The 21,211-nt window shown below is 45.4% G+C and overlaps 1 protein-coding gene across 1 annotated transcript; it reads left to right on the forward strand.

The window, feature by feature from the left end:
- The first annotated feature begins 9,934 nt into the window (after positions 1-9,934).
- Positions 9,935-19,957, forward strand: LOC138363644 (dentin sialophosphoprotein-like). Its single transcript, XM_069323013.1, has 2 exons — positions 9,935-10,015; positions 17,645-19,957. Exons 1-2 carry the CDS (start codon positions 9,935-9,937, stop codon positions 19,955-19,957), a joined length of 2,394 nt encoding a protein of 797 aa, XP_069179114.1.
- The last annotated feature ends 1,254 nt before the right edge of the window (positions 19,958-21,211 follow it).

The following is a 21,211-nucleotide window of genomic DNA, read 5'->3' on the forward strand; positions in this document are numbered from 1 at the left end:
TTGTGTGAGGTCTACGTTCTCCTATTCCGCATTCCATAACATGGCATTTATTAACATTAAATTCCATTTGCCAAGTGGTGCTCCATATACTTATTTTGTTCAGGTCATCTTGAAGGGCATGACAATCATCTAAGTTTCTTATCCTTCCTATTATCTTAGCATCATCAGCAAACATGTTCATATAATTCTGTATACCAACTGGTAGATCATTTATGTACACAATAAACATCACTGGTGCAAGAACTGAACCCTGTGGTACTCCTATTGTGACATTTCTCCAGTCCGATACATTGCCTCTGATCACTGCCCTCATTTTTCTATCAGTCAGAAAATTTTTCATCCATGTTAGAAGCGTACCTGTCACCACTCCAATATTTTCCAGTTTCCAGAACAACCTCTTATGTGGAACTCTGTCAAAAGCCTTTTTTAGGTCCAGATAGATGCAGTCAACCCAACCATCTCTTTCCTGTAATATCTCTGTTGCTCGATTATAGAAACTGAGTAAATTCGATACACAGTATCTTCCAGATCGAAAACCATACTGTCTGTCTGATATTATATCATTTCTCTCCAGGTGTTCTACCCATTTAGTTTTATTTATTTTTTCCAATATTTTGACTATTACACTTGTCAATGATACCGGTCTAAAATTAAGGGGGTCTTCCCTGCTTCCACTTTTGTAGATTGGAACTATGTTAGCCTTTTTCCACACATCAGCTAGGACTCCTGTAAACAGGGATGCCTGAAAAATCAGTTGAAGAGAAATGCTGAGCTCAGGTGCACATTCTCTCAGAACCCATGGTGAAACTCCTTCTGAACCAACTGCCTTGTTCTTATTTAGCTCCTTGAGCATTTTTTCCACTTCGTCTCTAGACACCTCTATGTGCTCTATGTTGTTCTCTGGAATTCTTATTGTGTCTGGTTCCCTGAAGATTTCATTTTGTACAAACACACTTTGGAACTTTTCGTTTAATGTTTCACACATTTCCTTTTCATTTTCCGTGAATCTATTTCCCATTTTCAACCTCTGTATATCATCCTTTACCTGCAATTTGTTGTTTATGAATTTGTAGAATAGACCTGGTTCTGTTTTACATTTGTCTGCAATCCCTTTTTCAAAATTTCTTTCTGCCCCTCTCCTCACTGTCGTGTAGTTGTTTCTCGCATCTTTGTATCGCTGGTATGATTGGGGGTTTGGCCTCTTCATGTATTGATTCCATTTTTGTGTCTTTTGGTCTCTGGCCCTCTCGCACTTTCTGTTGAACCAATCCTGTTTCCTAGTTCTGCTTCTCTGTTTTGGTATAAAAAATTTTGTGCCTTTATCATATATTTCACAAAACTTGACATACATCTCATTCACTTCCTTGCCTAGCAACAAGTCTGTCCAATTATACTCACTAAAAAAAATTCTAAGGTTGCTATAATGTCCTCTCCTAAAGTCAGGTTTTTCAATTGCATCAACCTTCATATTTTCTTCCAGATTATAATGCATTGCATACTATATTCCCAAAAAAACATGGTCACTTTTACCCAAGGGAGGAAGGTACTGAATGTCAAATATTTCTTCCTCCTTCCTGGTAAATATCAAATCCAGCATGGAGGGAACGTCCTCTTCCCTCATCCTCGTAGCTTGTTTAACATATTAATACAAGAATGAGGATGAGGTCTACAAATTTACAGGTCCAAAAATCTTCTGTTTTAGCTTCATATGCTTCCCAGTCTATGACTTTCAAGTTGAAGTCGCCGACTATCAACAGTCGTGATCTATCGTTATCCGCTCTCGCTATAATCTCTCTCATTATTGTTATAAGACCTTCTCGTTTACTATCTAGCTCCTCCTTTGACCATGTGTTGCCTGGCGGTGGACTATATACATTTATGATCATTAGTTTATCATCCTCATGGCAGATCTCTAGTGCTATTATGTCAACTTCTTGTGGATTGGCAGTCACTATTTCCTTTACCTTTAGGTGTTCTTTCACCAGCACAGCAACGCCACCGCCTTTCATAATTTTTCTGTCCCGTCTCCAAATTGAGTAGCCCCTTGGGAATATGACCTCATTAAAAATAATATCTTCAAGTTTTGTCTCCGTGAGTGCAACAATGTCTGGTGTCTGCAGCTGTATTACATCACTTAACTCCAGTATCTTCGATCTCACTCCATCTATGTTGGTGTATGCAATCTTCAGGAACTTGTTCCCCCTCTTCTTATTCTTCACTCCCCTCTCTCTAATGATTTTGTTGGTTTGCCTTTATGTACCACTTTACTGGTCTGCCTGCCCCAATCACTTTGTAGAAAAAAGAATTGATTTCTTCTTCATTCCTGCTCTCATTTAAACGTTTTGCCTCGGCGAGGTTCAGTTTCAGCTTCTCTCTATCTTCTTTTGAAAGATCTCGTCTTAACGACCACACTTTCCCATCCTCATCACTTTGTAATTTTCTAGCATTCCTTAGTACTTCTTCCATCTGTTTGGCACCATTTAGGGTGATCCTCATAGGTCGATCTTTCCCTTTTACGTATCTGCCTATTCTCCTGTAGTCGCACACATTCTCTCTGTTTGTAAGACCTTCCACGAGGCCAACAATTTTATATACCACTTTTGCTTCTTCTACAGCTCTTTCTGACCTAGATCTTATCTCCTTTTCTTTGCAACCAAAAATGATCAGGGACTAACTCCGATCAACTGTGTTTTGCGCCAACTTCGGGTTAGATGCCAATTCTTTTCTCACTTCCAGCCTAATGTTTGTTTTATCTTGGTTGCTGCAGTGTTTGACTTCCTTTACTGCTTCTTCTATTTTTTCCTTCTCCTTGGCCACTTGTGCATAGGTGAGTTGCATATCTTTCTTGCACTGTTCTATTCCCTGTGTAACTTCCTCCAACTGTGCTGACAAAAGCTGTTTCTCCTGTTGAATTTCCTTATCTAACCTATTGTAGTCATTCATGTTTAAATTTACTTTAACTTCTCTCAAAGCTATTTTTAAGAGTTTATTTTCTTCTTGTGTGTGTGTCTGTGTGTGTGTGTGTGTGTGTGTGTGTGAGTGTGTGTGTGTGTGTGTGTGTGTGTGTGTGTGTGTGTGTGTGTGTGTGTGTGTGTGTGTGTGTGTTGTGCTTGCGGGGGTTGAGCTCTGGTTCTTTGGTCCCGCCTCTCAACTGTCAATCAACTGGTGTACAGATTCCTGAGCCTACTGGGCTCTATCATATCTACATTTGAAACTGTGTATGGAGTCAGCCTCCACCACATCACTGCCTAATGCATTCCATCTGTTAATTACTCTGACACTGAAAAAGTTCTTTCTAACATCCCTGTGGCTCATATGGGTTCTCTGTCTCCACCTGTGTTCCCTTGTTCGCGTCCAACCAATGTTAAACAGTTCATCCTTATCAACCCCTGTCATTTCCTGTGAGAGTTTTGTAGGTAGTTATCATGTCTCCCCTTACTCTTCTGTCTTCTAGTGCCGTAAGGTGCATTTCACGCAGCCTTTCCTCGTAACTCATGCCTCTTAGTTCTGGGACTAGTCTAGTGGCATACCTCTGAACATTTTCCAGCTTCGTCTTGTGCTTGACAAGGTACGGGCTCCATGCTAGGGCCGCATACTCCAGGATTGGTCTTACATATGTGGTATACAAGGTTCTGAATGATTCCTTACACAGGTTCCTGAAGGCTGTTCTAATGTTAGCCAGTCTCGCATATGCCGCAGACGTAATTCTTTTTATGTGGGCTTCAGGAGACAGGTTTGGTGTGATATCAACTCCTAGATCTTTCTCTCTGTTCGTTTCATTAAGTACCTCATCTCCTTTTCTGTATTCTGTGTCTGGCCTCCTGTTTCCACCGCCTAGTTTCATTACTTTGCATTTACTCGGGTTAAACTTTAGCAACCATTTGCTGGACCATTCATTCAGTCTGCCTAGGTCTTGTCTGTAGTTCAGTGCCTCCTGTCTATCCCCTTTCTTGTATATCGGAACTACATTAGCTGCTTTCCAAATTTCTGGCAGTTCCCCTGTGGCCAGTGATTTGTTATACACTATGGAGAGAGGCAGACACATTGTTTCTGCTCCTTCCTTTAGTATCCAAGGGGAGATTCCATCTGGGCCTATAGCCTTTGTCACATCCAACTCTAGTAAACACTTCTTTACTTCCCCACTGGTAACCTCAAACTCTTCTAGTGGTTCCTGGTTAACTATTCCCTCTCTTATCTCTGGAATCTCTCCTTGCTCTAAAGTGAAGACCTCCTGGATTTTCTTATTCAGTTCCTCACACACTTCCTTGTCGTTTAAAGTGAATCCTTCTGCCCCTATCTTTAATTTCATTACCTGTTCCTTTACTGTCGTGTTTCTCCTGATGTGGCTATGCAGCAATTTAGGTTGAGTCTTTGCCTTGCTTGCGATGTCATTTTCGTATTGTCTTTCTGCCTCTCTTCTCATCCTGACATATTCATTCCTGGCATTTTGGTATCTTTCTCTGCTCTCCAGTGTCCTGTTATTCCTATAGTTTCTCCATGCCCCTTTACTTTGCTTCTTAGCTAGCCTACATCTCTGGCTAAACCATGAGTTTCTCATCTTCATTTCATTGTTTTCCTTGGAAAACAATGGGACAAACTGGACTGGACTTTTGGACTGGGACAAACTTGTTTGCTGCGTCCTTGCACTTCTGGATGATGTAGTCCATCATGTCTTGGGCTGTCTTTCCTCTGAGCTCTGTTTCCCATGTTATATCTGTTAGGAATTTTCTTATCTCCTCATAGTTTCACTTTCGAAATGCCAGCCTTTTGTTTTCCGTATCCCTCCTCGAGTTCAATAACCCTTCCTCAACCAGATACTCAAACGTCAGTACACTGTGGTCGCTCATTCCTACTGGGGCCTCGAAACTGATTTCCCTTATGTCGAAGTCCTTCAGAGTGAAGACTAGGTCGAGTCTCGCTGATTCATCGTTTCCTCTCAACCTGACATGTTGGCTGAGAAAGTTTCTTGTCGCCACCTCCATTAGTTTGGCTCTCCACGAATCCTCGCCTCCATGCGGTTCCTTGTTCTCCCAGTCAATCTTTCCGTGATTGAAGTCGCCCATGATGAGCAGGTGGGATCTATTTCCATGGGCAGCTGAGGCTGCCTTCTCAATTATAGTGTTAACTGCCATGTTGTTGTTGTCATACTCTTGCCTTGGTCTTCTGTCATTTGGTGGAGGGTTGTATATTACTGCTACTACTACTTTTGGTCCTCCCATTGTCATGGTGCCTGCTATGTAGTCCCTGAACTCCTCACAGCCCGGGATGACCATCTCCTTGAACCTCCATTCCTTTCTCATTAGTAGCGCCACTCCACCTCCTCCCCGTCCTTCTCTCTCTTTCCTTATTACAATGTAGCCTTGGGGAAACACCGCATTCGTTATGATGCCTGAGAGTTTGGTTTATGTGAGTCCGACTACATCTGGGTTCACTTCTTGTGTTCTTTCCCGTAGTTCCCCCCTAACTACATAGTGTGTGAGTGTGTGTGTGTACTTACCTAGTTACTTACCTAGTTGTGATTGTGGGGGTTGAGCTCTGGCTCTTTGGTCCCACCTCTCAACTGTCAATCAACTGGTGTACAGATTCCTGAGCCTACTGGGCTCTATCATATCTACACTTGAACCTGTGTATGGAGTCAGCCTCCACCACATCACTGCCTAATGCATTCCATTTATCAACTACTCTGACACTGAAAAAATCTTTCTAACGTCTCTGTGGCTCATCTGGGTACTAAGTTTCCACCTGTGTCCCCTTGTTCGTGTCCCACCCGCGCTGAAGAGTTTGTCTTTGTCCACCCTTTCAATTCCCCTGAAAATGTGTGTGTGTGTGTGTGTGTGTGTGTGTGTGTGTGTGTGTGTGTGTGTGTGTGTGTGTGTGTGTGTGTGTGTGTGTGTGTGTGTGTGTGTGTATGTATGTGTGTGTGTGTGTGTGTATGTGTGTGTGTGCGTGTGGTAACTTATACAATATTTAGTAAGGAAGAGAGAGGGCGTGTAAATAAGTCAGCGATGCGAGGCTCGCGGCAAGACAGAGGGAGCCGTTAGGACAATATACGTCAGAGAATACCTGCCATAATGGCTATAAAATCCGCCCTCGACGGAGAGTGAAGAACGGCCCCAAGATGGAGACGAACAGCTGCTCCGGCAGCCTCTGGGTCGAGGAACCTGTGCTCCCTTGATGTGTGTGTGTGTGTGTACTCACCTAGTTGTGTCTGCAGGATCGAGCATTGACTCTTGGATCCCGTCTTTCGAGCATGGGTTGTTTACAGCAATGACTCCTGTCCCATTTCCCTATCATACCTGCTTTTAAAATTATGAATAGTATTTGCTTCCACAACCTGTTCCTGAAGTGCATTCCATTTCCCCACTACTCTCACGCTAAAAGAAAACTTCCTAACATCTCTGTGACTCATCTGAGTTTCAAGCTTCCATCCATGTCCTCTCGTTCTGTTACTATTCCGTGTGAACATTTCGTCTATGTCCACTCTGTCAATCCCTCTGAGTATCTTATACGTTCCTATCATGTCCCCCCTCTCCCTTCTTCTTTCTAGTGTCGTAAGGCACAGTTCCCTCAGGCGCTCCTCATACCCCATCCCTCGTAGCTCTGGGACGAGTCTCGTTGCAAACCTCTTAACCTTTTCCAGTTTTATTATATGCTTCTTCAGATGGGGACTCCATGATGAGGCGGCATACTCTAAGACTGGCCTTACGTAGGCAGTGTAAAGCGCCATAAATGCCTCCTTACTTAGGTTTCTGAATGATGTTCTAACTTTTGCCAGTGTAGAGTACGCTGCTGTCGTTATCCTATTTATATGTGCCTCAGGAGATAGATTAGGTGTTACGTCCACACCCAGGTCTCTTTCGCGCGTCGTCACATGAAGGCTGTTCCACTTCATTGTGCACTGTCCCTTTGGTCTCCTATCTCCTAGTCCCATTTCCATAACTTTACATTTGCTCGTGTTGAATTCCAGTAGCCATTTCTCTGACCATCTCTGCAACCTATTCAGGTCCTCTTGGAGGATCCTGCAATCCTCATCTGTCACTCTTCTCATCAACTTTGCGTCATCTGCAAACATCGACATGTAGGACTCTACGCCTGTAAACATGTCGTTAACATATACAAGAAATAGAATTGGTCCCAGCACCGATCCTTGTGGTACTCCACTTGTTACTGTTCGCCAGTCCGACTTCTCGCCCCTTACCGTAACTCTTTGGCTCCTTCCTGTTAGGTAGTTCCTTATCCATGCTAGGACCGGTATTGTATACCGGTGTGCGGTATTGTATCAAAGGCTTTTTGGCAGTCCAGAAATATGCAGTCTGCCCAACCATCTCTGTCCTGTCTTATCCTCGTTATTTTATCATAGAATTCCAGAAGGTTTGTTAGGCACGATTTCCCTGTCCAGAACCCATGTTGATGTTTGTTCACAAACCTAATGTTCTCCAGATGTGCAACCAGTCGTAGCCTAATTATTCTTTCCAGTATTTTACAGGGGATGCTTGTCAGTGATACAGGTCTATAGTTAAGTGCCTCCTCCCTATCACCTTTCTTGAAGATCGGCACGACATTTTCCTTCTTGCAGCAACTGGGCAATTCTCTCGACATAAGTGACTCATTAAAGATCATTGCCAGAGGCACGCTGAGGGCCTGCGCTGCTTCTTTTAGTATCCACGGTGATACTTTGTCTGGTCCAACTGCTTTAGTTGCATCTAGAGTTGTCAACTGTTTCATTACCTCCTCTGCTATCACCTCTATATCTGATAGTCTTTCATCCAGGGTAACCCCTTCCAACAATGGGAGCTGCTCAGGCTCGGTAGTGAACACTCCATGGAAACTGGCATTCAGTACCTCACAGATTTCCTTGTACTCGCTGTCACTTTCAGTATATGCCCCCTCTGTCTTCCTTAGTCTTGTCACTTGGTCGTTCACCGACATTTTTCTTCTTATATGACTGTGTAGTAACTTAGGTTGTTTTTTCGCTTGTGTGTGTGTGTGTGTGTGTGTACTCACCTAGTTGTACTCACCTAGTTGTGCTTGCGGGGGTTGAGCTCTGGGTCTTTGGTCCCGCCTCTCAACCGTCAATCAACAGGTGTACAGATTCCTGAGCCTATTGGGCTCTATCATATCTACACTTGAAACTCTGTGTGTGTGTGTGTGTGTGTGTGTGTGTGTGTGTGTGTGTGTGTGTGTGTGTGTGTGTGTGTGTGTGTGTGTGTGTGTGTGTGTGTGTGTGTGTGCGTGTGCATTCAGTATATAAAATCGTATTAATAGAAGCCGTTTTACCTGTGGCCATCAAACTAAAAATGTACCTAATATACCATTGTCTTACTCAAGAACTGAACACAGCTCCTGACTCCCGACTCTCTGATCAATCTCTCAACTACAAGACAATTTGGCTTAACACAACACAGCAGCTTTCCTGCTCTCGCGAATTGATCATCAAAAACAGGCAAAGCAGCTTATAAACATCATATTGACTGCGGTTCATAAAAAAACTAATTGGTTATAAAATTTTGAAGCAAAACCATAAAATAGGTAAAAGCTTGCTGTGGGGGCAGTTATTTTTAGCTTCAAACTGAATGTGATGCGTGAGAAAATGTTATTTTTGCACACATGTCGAGTAGTTAAGAGCAACGTTCATGTGTAATGTTCACTGCAAAGATTGCAGCGTTGTGATTACTTTATGCTCGACGCTGAACGTCTCAACTCCTGTGTTGTGTGTACTCACCTAGTTGTACTCACCTAGTTGTACTCACCTAGTTGTGCTTGCGGGGGTTAAGCTCTGCTCTTTCGGCCCGCCTCTCAACTGTCAATCAACTGTTATAGTAAGTAGTTTACTATTTTTTTTTCTCCACACCATACACACACACACACACACACACACACACCAGGAAGCTGCCCGTGACAGCTGACTAACTCCCAGGTACCTATTTACTGCTGGGTAACAGGGGCATTCATGGTGAAAGAAACTTTGCCCATTTGTTCCTGCATGGTGCGGGAATCAAACTCGCGCCACATAATTACGAGTCCTGCGCGCAATCCACCAGGCTACCAGGCCCCACACTCCTGAACTCCTCCTCCTGTGTACCCTACAGTCTGTGTATCATGCGTGAACCCCCCCCCCCCACCTAGCAGTAACCTAGCTAGGTGAACATTTACTGTTCACCTAGCAGTAAATATGTTTTGGAGTCAGATGATTTGATTAGATAAACACATTTTCCAATAGTATGCAAATATATTGAATGTTTAATTGTGCAAATGTAGAAGAAAGAAACATTTCAAAGATACACCAGAAATATTTATAATCTATAGAAATTTAGTATTATTAATAACACATTTAGGAACATGTGCATGTGTGCCGCTGCCCTAGACTATATGAAGGGAAGTACAGTGTCAAAAAGCTAGCTACGTGATGCAAATATTCTCTATCACACACAAGATGGTAAGTCGTACAAAGGCATGTGATAAGTGGCAGCTGGCTACAGGTGACGGATCTCTCAATCCTGAACACTCCAGAGGACATATTTTTTTATTAATACATTAGGTACATCTGCATTTGTGCAGCTGCCCTTCAATGGGAGTACAGTGTGTCAAAAGCTAACTACGTGGTGCTAAAAAAAATCCCATCACACAGGATGGTTAGTTACACAGGGGCACGTGATAAGTAGTCTGCACTGGCAGCCTCTGGGTTCGTTATGAGGATATCATCAACACAAGAGTGAATAAGGTAGCAGTGATGCTAAAAGTCCCCATCTCGCAGGATGGTTAGTCATACAGGGCCATATGTTCAGTACCCTCCACTGGCCAATTTTGGGTGCAATATGAAGATATCTTCAAGAACACGAGAGTGAATAAAGTAATTGCAAAGCTCCAGGTACCTCATGCCAACTGGTCTGAAAGGTCTAATAACTGGGCATTCAGTGATGTAGTGTGGGAGATCATGCCGCAGTTCCTGCTCACAGAGTTTGCACCTGCAGTGCTCAGGATTGAGAGATCCGTCACCTGCAGCCACCTGCCACAGGTAATGGTAACCCAACCTGATCCTGGCAACCACTGTGTCGCACAGTCTGGTAGACGTTTTGTGCTGCCCATAGATGTAGGTTTCAGATCTGAACAAATCATAGCTTTTTATACTAGTACTTTCAGGTCGTTGGGAGTCAGTAAGTTCTTTCCTATCAGACCAGAGTGTTTGGACCAATACAGTTTTGACAGCAGAGATGGGGATACCTAGATTTAATTAAACTTCATCTTTGTTACACGCTAATTTGACTGCAATATCTGTCTCATTATGATGGGTTATATTTATATGTGAAGGTATCCATACAAAGGAGATTCGAGACCCTTTGCTCTGTGCAGCAATTAGGTCATTTATAATTGGTAGTATGAGGTTCTTGCTGTCGATTTTCCAAGAGAAGTTTTCGATTGCTTGAAGAACAGACTTTTAATCACAAAATATTATTCCTCTTCCAATGTTTTTTAATGTACTGGTAGCTAGTTGTAGTGCTGCTAGTTCTGCTTGTGTGGAGGTCAGCCAGTTGTTTAACCTGAAACTGACAGTCTTTGTGCAAATATCATTTCTATAAAACTTACATGCTGCTGCAGTCCGTCCAGTAGAAGATTGGACTGAGCCGTCGGTGTAGACAAAGTGCTCGTGAGATATTAAATTCTCAATTTTTATTTCTTTTTTTATAAATACATTAGGTACATGTGGGTGGAGGCAATGACTAACAACTCTACGGTGCGACCGTGCCACGTTTAACTAACCTTATTTTCTTCAACCTGCCATCCGAAATTAATTAGGAGCGGAACCCTGCAATAACATTATTGTTTATGTAATTTTTAAGCAACTTTAATTCGACAATAATTAGAGTGGCGTATGTGAACTAATTCGTAATTAAATACAAACTCTGTAGAACAGTGATCTATTCTTGCTACTCGTAATCGCAGATGAACACGACTGCAGTCCCTGTTACGAGTCCAGGGCGGGACGCAAACGGTTGGGAAAGTTTCCTTCCACCTCATGCCTCTGTTTAACTTGTAAGAAATTGGATGCATCTGGAGAGGGTGAGCAGTTCGACTCAGGGGGAAGCCTTGACACAAGCCCACGTTCAGACGCCACTCCGCCAACAACGGGAATTAAACTATCTTGTACCGAAGCATTTGTGACTTAAGCGTGTGATATACATGTGATAGTATATACACATTACACGTGCTAATTATATTAATCTAATATACTTATATCTTTACATTTTCTTGTCCGTTCATGTAAGCACTTTTGACTTGATGGTAAAGCGACGGTTTCGCTTCTTCCTGGTCGGTGTTCAATCCCCGCTGTCCAAGTAGCTGGCCACCATTCCTTCCCTCCGTCTTGTCGCAAATCATTATCCTCGTACCTCTTCCGTCTCCTATATAGTCATAATAGCTTAGTGCTCTAACTCATTATAATTAACTTACCAACTAAAGACACGATTCTAAACGAGAACAGTTGCAAGATCAAGACAAAACATGTCAACATTTACTCCAATTTTAAACTAATTGCTTAATAAAGTTCTGAACCAAACAACATGGAAACTAGAGCGAAGGTTCAGTAATAGCTTTAAGTAGCTAGAAACTGAATGTGATTGTAATGTGTGTGTGTGTGGGGGGGCTTCCTTGCCTCTGGACGTGTAGTGTGATGTTCACCGTGTTCTCTACTGTGAGGCGAGTGTAGTGTGATGTTCACCGTGTTCTCTACTGTGAGGCGAGTGTAAAAACCGTAGAACAACCTTCCCAGAAAGTACAGTGAATCGGACGAACAAGCTGCAGGATTAGGTGCTATAGATTAACTCAAAACACAACTTCAATTGTAAATCTGATTCAAAACTGGGAAGGAGGGAATCATTGCTCCTGGTAACGGACAGCTTACAGGTGACGTCCAAGAGCTAGCACCCGACTCCTCGGAAGGCTAAGTATATAAACTATCATTCACTTAAAATTTAATACATTGACCCACTCAGATGGCAGACGAAAACGGAAGTATTTGAGAGAGAGAGAGAGAGAGAGAGAGAGAGAGAGAGAGAGAGAGAGAGAGAGAGAGAGAGAGAGAGAGAGAGAGAGAGAGAGAGAGAGAGAGGAGACCATTTTCACATGGGAAGACACTAAAATCGGAGAAGATTTTAAATTCCATTCCGGGGAAATCTTGGTGTCGTCAAGCCATAACAAAGAAATGCAATTTATTCTTGAAAATGTTGTCACATTGACGACATTGCTCTTGTGCAACGGGCTGCTCGGCGAGACATGTTGCACTCCTTCGTTCACACTGTCGAGCTGCGGTTCACCACAGTCCCGCCTCACACTGTTCAATGTACAGTGAACACGAAGGCGGATGTTCACCGTATCCCATTACACATTTTTTTTTGGCATGGAATTCAACCAAAAATCACACGATTAAAATAGGTTATAAACAAAATAATATATATTGAAAATGCTATATACTTCAGCTATAAAGTCTATAAAGATCTTGACGCGCTGAATTACAACACACACACACACACACACACACACACACACACACACACACACACACACACACACACACACACACACACACACACACACACACACAGCACTGTGTGTCCCAGACAACACTGAAGCCTCCGTAATCTCTCACCGCGTAAGAGTGTCCACGCGAGCTCCCAGGACGCCCCGCTCCACGTCCTCCAGGCGCGAGCAATCTCATTCCCCAGATCAAAGAGCTTACGCTCAAGGCCAGCTTACACACACACACACAAGAAAAAGCCCCAACCAGAGACGTCTCACTCAACATCATCTTAGACCGCCAACCGAATGAGGGGAAGATGTGCACAGAACTGCAGGATACAGCAGGTGGCTGTATCCTGCAGTATCCTGTATCTTCGCAACGCTCAAGTTAGTGGTGTTAGTTCTGGGAAAGGAGAGGTGTCAGGAGTTTCTGTTTATGGTTAATGAACTTGTGGTGGGTGGTGTTTGGTGCGTGTATATGGTGTTTTGGTGGTTGTGTGTGCACCTAGCTGCTCATTTGAGTGTGTATCCGACACCCCAAGTGTGTACTTTGTTACTTATATGTGTGTACCAGCTCCTCCCCCCCCCCCCGTATGTACACAGGCACTTGAGTGTTCACCCAGACACCCCTCGAGTGTCAACCTACACCCCCCCTCCACCCTCGAGTGTGTACCAGACCCTCTCAAACTATCACTAATTCAGAGCCTCAGACTTGGTTATATATTTACATACCGAGACAAAGGCTTGCACATTTTCAGCCTTTAGTTAGTGAGAGCACACACCCTCTTCCCCCAAGAGCAGTGTTGCCGCTCTTTACGGGGTGACTCTTCCCCCAAGAGCAGTGTTGCCGCTCTTTACGGGGTGACTCTTCCCCCAAGAGCAGTGTGTTGCCGCTCGTTACGGGGTGACTCTTCCCCCAAGAGCAGTGTTGCCGCTCTTTACGGGGTGACTCTTCCTCCAAGAGCAGTGTTGCCGCTCTTTACTGGGTGACTCTTCCTCCAAGAGCAGTGTTGCCGCTCTTTACGGGGTGACTCTTCCCCCAAGAGCAGTGTTGCCGCTCTTTACGGGGTGACTCTTCCCCCAAGAGCAGTGTTGCCGCTCTATACGGGGTGACTCTTCCTCCAAGAGCAGTGTTACCGCTCTTTACGGGGTGACTCTTTCCCCAAGAGCAGTGTTGCCGCTCTTTACGGGGTGACTCTTCCCCCAAGAGAAGTGTTGGCAACGGTGTTCGTTACTAGAGCCAACGACCAGCTATAGACAAGTGGCGCCACTCTTCACAGTAACACTCAAGTATTCTTCCTAACACTTCCCTAACACCTCCCCAACACCTCCCTAACACCTCCCTAACACCTCCCTAACACCTCCCTAACACTTCCCTAACACCTCCCCAACACCTCCCTAACACCTCCCTAACACTTCCCTAACACTTCCCTAACACCTCCCCAACACCTCCCCAACACCTCCCTAACACCTCCCCAACACCTCCCCAACACCTCCCTAACACCTCCCTAACACCTCCCTAACACTTCCCTAACACTTCCCTAACACCTCCCCAACACCTCCCTAACACCTCCCCAACACCTCCCTAACACTTCCCTAACACCTCCCTAACACTTCCCTAACACTTCCCTAACACCTCCCTAACACTTCCCTAACACCTCCCCAACACCTCCCCAACACCTCCCTAACACTTCCCTAACACCTCCCTAACACTTCCCTAACACTTCCCTAACACCTCCCTAACACCTCCCTAACACCTCCCCAACACCTCCCCAACACCTCCCTAACACCTCCCTAACACCTCCCTAACACCTCCCTAACACTTCCCTAACACCTCCCTAACACTTCCCTAACACCTCCCTAACACCTCCCTAACACCTCCCCAACACCTCCCCAACACCTCCCCAACACCTCCCCAACACCTCCCTAACACCTCCCTAACACTTCCCTAACACCTCCCTAACACCTCCCTAACACTTCCCTAACACCTCCCTAACACTTCCCTAACACTTCCCTAACACCTCCCTAACACCTCCCTAACACTTCCCTAACACCTCCCTAACACCTCCCTAACACTTCCCTAACACCTCCCTAACACTTCCCTAACACCTCCCCTAACACCTCCCTAACACCTCCCTAACACTTCCCTAACACCTCCCTAACACCTCCCTAACACTTCCCTAACACTTCCCTAACACCTCCCTAACACCTCCCTAACACCTCCCTAACACCTCCCTAACACCTCCCTAACACCTCCCTAACACCTTTCTAACACCTCCCTAACACTTCCCTAACACTTCCCTAACACCTCCCTAACACTTCCCTAACACCTTTCTAACACCTCCCTAACACTTCCCTAACACCTCCCTAACACTTCCCTAACACCTCCCCAACACTTCCCTAACACCTCCCCAACACTTCCCTAACACCTCCCTAACACTTCCCTAACACCTCCCCTAACACCTCCCTAACACCTCCCTAACACCTCCCTAACACCTCCCTAACACTTCCCTAACACCTCCCTAACACCTCCCTAACACTTCCCTAACACCTCCCTAACACCTCCCTAACACCTCCCCAACACCTCCCCAACACCTCCCCAACACCTCCCCAACACCTCCCCAACACCTCCCCAACACCTCCCTAACACCTCCCTAACACTTCCCTAACACCTCCCTAACACCTCCCTAACACTTCCCTAACACCTCCCTAACACTTCCCTAACACTTCCCTAACACTTCCCTAACACCTCCCTAACACCTCCCTAACACCTCCCTAACACTTCCCTAACACTTCCCTAACACTTCCCTAACACCTCCCTAACACTTCCCTAACACCTCCCCAACACCTCCCTAACACTTCCCTAACACCTCCCTAAAACTTCCCTAGCACCTCCCCTAACACCTCCCTAACACCTCCCTAACACTTCCCTAACACCTCCCTAACACCTCCCTAACACCTCCCTAACACTTCCCTAACACCTCCCTAACACTTCCCTAACACCTCCCTAACACCTCCCTAACACTTCCCTAACACCTCCCTAACACTTCCCTAACACCTCCCCAACACTTCCCTAACACCTCCCCAACACTTCCCTAACACCTCCCTAACACTTCCCTAACACCTCCCTAACACTTCCCTAACACCTCCCCAACACTTCCCTAACACCTCCCCAACACTTCCCTAACACCTCCCTAACCCCTCCCCTAACACCTCCCCTAACACCTCCCTAACACCTCCCTAACACTTCCCTAACACCTCCCTAACACCTCCCTAACACCTCCCTAACACTTCCCTAACACCTCCCTAACACTTCCCTAACACCTCCCCTAACACCTCCCTAACACCTCCCTAACACCTCCCTAACACCTCCCTAACACTTCCCTAACACTTCCCTAACACCTCCCTAACACTTCCCTAACACCTCCCTTACACCTCCCCCTAACACCTCCCTAACACCTCCCTAACACCTCCCTAACACTTCCCTAACACCTCCCTAACACATCCCTAACACTTCCCTAACACCTCCCTAACACTTCCCTAACACCTCCCCTAACACCTCCCTAACACCTCCCTAACACCTCCCTAACACTTCCCTAACACCTCCCTAACACTTCCCTAACACCTCCCTAACACTTCCCTAACACCTCCCCTAACACCTCCCTAACACCTCCCTAACACTTCCCTAACACCTCCCCTAACACCTCCCTAACACCTCCCTAACACTTCCCTAACACCTCCCTAACACTCCCTAACACAGTTACTGCTGTTTTGTCCAAGTTTGGATCTTTTTGTGTATGAAAAAAGTATTTAAGTTTCAAGTCAAAACACCGAGTATAAGATTTATTTAATTTTAAGATAGGGAATCTATCGTAGTGTTAACCCTAACACCTGAAGGAGAAAATAAGCTATTCCACCTGCCTTTCATCTAGGAGACTCGAACTCTCGACCCCAAGCTTGTGTGTAAGACCCAAGCTCTATTGACTATCTATCTCCTGTTCCGCCTCTCATACGACAATAAGTTAATAATCACAAACCTTCAACCTTGTCACCAATTTTAGATCAGAGTTCCAAATGAACTTAAGATTGTATGTCCCTCGTGACATTGTGAGTAGTATTGCGGCAATATGTGTCTCGCTGTTCTGGTGGTAAACTACACCATTTGTGCAGTATTACTTCTTCAAATGGAGAGCTGAATGTTTACTCACTTTCTAGCCAAAGCTGCAAGTGTGACTTAAGCTGCCGAACACCTACTGACTCCTGCCATTATGTTGATGACCTGACCAACTTGTTATGCATCAAGTTTCCGCTCCAGATGCAACACTGCAGCAGATATATGCAGACAACACCATTCGTGAGTGACTCAAGCAACTAGCTATCTTGACCAGACCACACACTAGAAGTTGAAGGGACGACGACGTTTCGGTCCGTCCTGAACCATTCTCAAGTCGATTGTGGTCCAGGACGGACCGAAACGTCGTCGTCCCTTCAACTTCTAGTGTGTGGTCTGGTCAACATACTTCAGCCACGTTATTGTGACTCATCGCCTGCAACTAGCTATCGTCTCGCTACCGTCTGTAATAGCGAGTCGATATCCTTTAAATTAACTTATGTTACATAAAAATAAATTACCAAATGTCAACAAGGGTCGCGGGAGGCAAGGTCGTTCTCTGCAGGTGTTCACAGCGTCACAAAAATGATGTACTAACGTGCCTCACCCTAACCTAACCTGACCTGACCTAACCTGACCTGACCTAACCTAACCTAACCTAACCTAACCTAACCTAACCTAACCTGACCGGTGGACCCGCCTCGAGAGAGAACTTAACAGCCTGTCAATTTCCCCGTCGCTGTGATTTATAGTCCATCATATTTTGACGTTGGGGGATTTATACCGCAAAATATGATGTATTAATTATCCGAGAGGACAGCCTGGGCGGTGTTATTAAATTGGGCCGCGGGAATTTAACGAAAAAATAATAACAAAAATTGATAGCCGAGGTTCAGCCAGTGACACGACCCAATACTCTGAGAGAACTGAACTATATTGCAACTACTGGACGGAACTAGTGGACGGAACGATACTAGTGGACGGAATGATACTACTGGACGGAACGATACTACTGGACAGAATGATACTACTGGACGGAACGATACTACTGGACGGAACGATACTACTGGACAGAATGATACTACTGGACAGAACGATACTACTGGACGGAATGATACTAGTGGACGGAATGATACTAGTGGACGGAATGATACTAGTGGACGGAATGATACTAGTGGACGGAATGATACTAGTGGACGGAACGATACTACTGGACAGAACGATACTACTGGACAGAACGATACTACTGGACAGAACGATACTAGTGGACAGAACGATACTACTGGACAGAACGATACTACTGGACAGAACGATACTAGAGGACGGAACGATACTACTGGACGGAACGATACTACTGGACAGAACGATACTAGTGGACAGAACGATACTACTGGACAGAACGATACTACTGGACAGAATGATACTAGTGGACAGAACGATACTACTGGACAGAACGATACTACTGGACAGAACGATACTAGTGGACAGAACGATACTACTGGACAGAACGATACTACTGGACAGAACGATACTACTGGACAGAACGATACTACTGGACAGAACGATACTACTGGACAGAACGATACTACTGGACAGAACGATACTACTGGACAGAACGATACTACTGGACAGAACGATACTAGTGGACAGAACGATACTAGTGGACAGAACGATACTACTGGACAGAACGATACTACTGGACAGAACGATACTAGTGGACAGAACGATACTAGTGGACAGAACGATACTACTGGACAGAACGATACTACTGGACAGAACGATACTACTGGACAGAACGATACTAGAGGACGGAACGATACTACTGGACGGAACGATACTACTGGACAGAACGATACTAGTGGACAGAACGATACTACTGGACAGAACGATACTACTGGACAGAATGATACTAGTGGACAGAACGATACTACTGGACAGAACGATACTACTGGACAGAACGATACTAGTGGACAGAACGATACTACTGGACAGAACGATACTACTGGACAGAACGATACTACTGGACAGAACGATACTACTGGACAGAACGATACTACTGGACAGAACGATACTACTGGACAGAACGATACTACTGGACAGAACGATACTACTGGACAGAACGATACTAGTGGACAGAACGATACTAGTGGACAGAACGATACTACTGGACAGAACGATACTACTGGACAGAACGATACTAGTGGACAGAACGATACTAGTGGACAGAACGATACTACTGGACAGAACGATACTAGTGGACAGAACGATACTACTGGACAGAACGATACTACTGGACAGAATGATACTAGTGGACAGAACGATACTACTGGACAGAATGATACTAGTGGACAGAACGATACTACTGGACAGAACGATAGTACTGGACAGAACGATACTACTGGACAGAACGATACTACTGGACAGAACGATACTAGTGGACAGAACGATACTACTGGACAGAACGATACTAGTGGACAGAACGATACTAGTGGACAGAACGATACTACTGGACAGAACGATACTACTGGACAGAACGATACTACTGGACAGAACGATACTACTGGACAGAACGATACTACTGGACAGAACGATACTACTGGACAGAACGATACTAGTGGACAGAACGATACTAGTGGACAGAACGATACTACTGGACAGAACGATACTAGTGGACAGAACGATACTAGTGGACAGAACGATACTACTGGACTGAACGATACTACTGGACAGAACGATACTAGTGGACAGAACGATACTACTGGACAGAACGATACTACTGGACAGAATGATACTAGTGGACAGAACGATACTACTGGACAGAACGATACTACTGGACAGAACGATACTACTGGACAGAACGATACTACTGGACAGAACGACACTACTGGACAGAATGATACTACTGGACAGAACGATACTACTGGACAGAACGATACTACTGGACAGAATGATACTAGTGGACAGAACGATACTACTGGACAGAACGATACTACTGGACAGAACGATACTACTGGACAGAATGATACTAGTGGACAGAACGATACTACTGGACAGAACGATACTACTGCACAGAACGACACTACTGGACAGAACGATACTACTGGACAGAACGACACTACTGGACAGAATGATACTACTGGACAGAACGATACTACTGGACAGAACGATACTACTGGACAGAACGATACTACTGGACAGAACGACACTACTGGACAGAACGATACTACTGGACAGAACGACACTACTGGACAGAATGATACTACTGGACAGAACGATACTACTGGACAGAACGATACTACTGGACAGAACGATGATATCAGAGGATTATTATGAAAGCAGCGGTTGGAGTACTGAGCCCCCCTCCCCCTCCCTCTCCCCCTCCCCCTACCCTCCCCCTCCCCCTTCCCCTTCCCCTACCCCCCCCCCCCTCACGACACTCATCATTGTCCCTGTCTCATCTCCCTCATCACATCTGTCTCACCACACTCCTCACCCATTGTTGCTCACTCACCACACATCATCACCCCCCCCCCCCCATCACGCCGCCGCCTGGGATGCGAACAAGTATTCGGTGCATAAATTCCCTTCCAGCATTCAGGGATGGTACCATTTATCAGACCTGTAAGTGGCGCCATTCTTCACCCCCGTGTTTGGTCCCCTGCACAAGTGTGTCTTGTGGCCGCGGGGGGGGCGGGGGGGGAGAGAGAGGGAGAGAGGGAGGGAGGGAGAGAGAGAGAGAGAGAGGGAGAGAGAGAGAGAGAGAGAGAGAGAGAGAGAGAGAGAGAGAGAGAGAGAGAGAGAGAGAGAGAGAGAGAGAGAGAGAGAGAGAGAGGAGACAGACAGAGAGAGAGAGAGAGGAGACAGACAGACAGACAGAGGCAGAGAGAGAGAGAGAGAGAGAGAGAGAGAGAGAGAGAGAGAGAGAGAGAGAGAGAGAGAGAGAGAGAGAGAGAGAGGAGACAGAGAGACAGACAGAGGCAGAGAGAGAGAGAGAGAGAGAGAGAGAGAGAGAGAGAGAGAGAGAGAGAGAGAGAGAGAGAGAGAGAGAGAGAGGAGACAGACAGACAGACAGAGGCAGAGAGAGAGAGAGAGAGAGAGAGAGAGAGAGAGAGAGAGAGAGAGAGAGAGAGAGAGAGAGAGAGAGAGAGAGGAGACAGAGAGACAGACAGAGGCAGAGAGAGAGAGAGAGAGAGAGAGAGAGAGAGAGAGAGAGAGAGAGAGAGAGAGAGAGAGAGAGAGAGAGAGAGAGAGAGAGAGGAGACAGAGAGACAGACAGAGGCAGAGAGAGAGAGAGAGAGAGAGAGAGAGAGAGAGAGAGAGAGAGAGAGAGAGAGAGAGAGAGAGAGAGAGAGAGAGAGAGAGAGAGAGAGAGGAGACAGAGAGACAGACAGAGGCAGAGAGAGAGAGAGAGAGAGAGAGAGAGAGAGAGAGAGAGAGAGAGAGAGAGAGAGAGAGAGAGAGAGAGAGGAGACAGACAGACAGAGGCAGAGAGAGAGAGAGAGAGAGAGAGAGAGAGAGAGAGAGAGAGAGAGAGAGAGAGCATCTCCACATCTCTATATATCATTTCCACCAGTAAATGTGTGAATG

This window comes from Procambarus clarkii, chromosome 11, assembly GCF_040958095.1.
Source record: "Procambarus clarkii isolate CNS0578487 chromosome 11, FALCON_Pclarkii_2.0, whole genome shotgun sequence".
Lineage (NCBI taxonomy): Eukaryota > Metazoa > Arthropoda > Malacostraca > Decapoda > Cambaridae > Procambarus > Procambarus clarkii.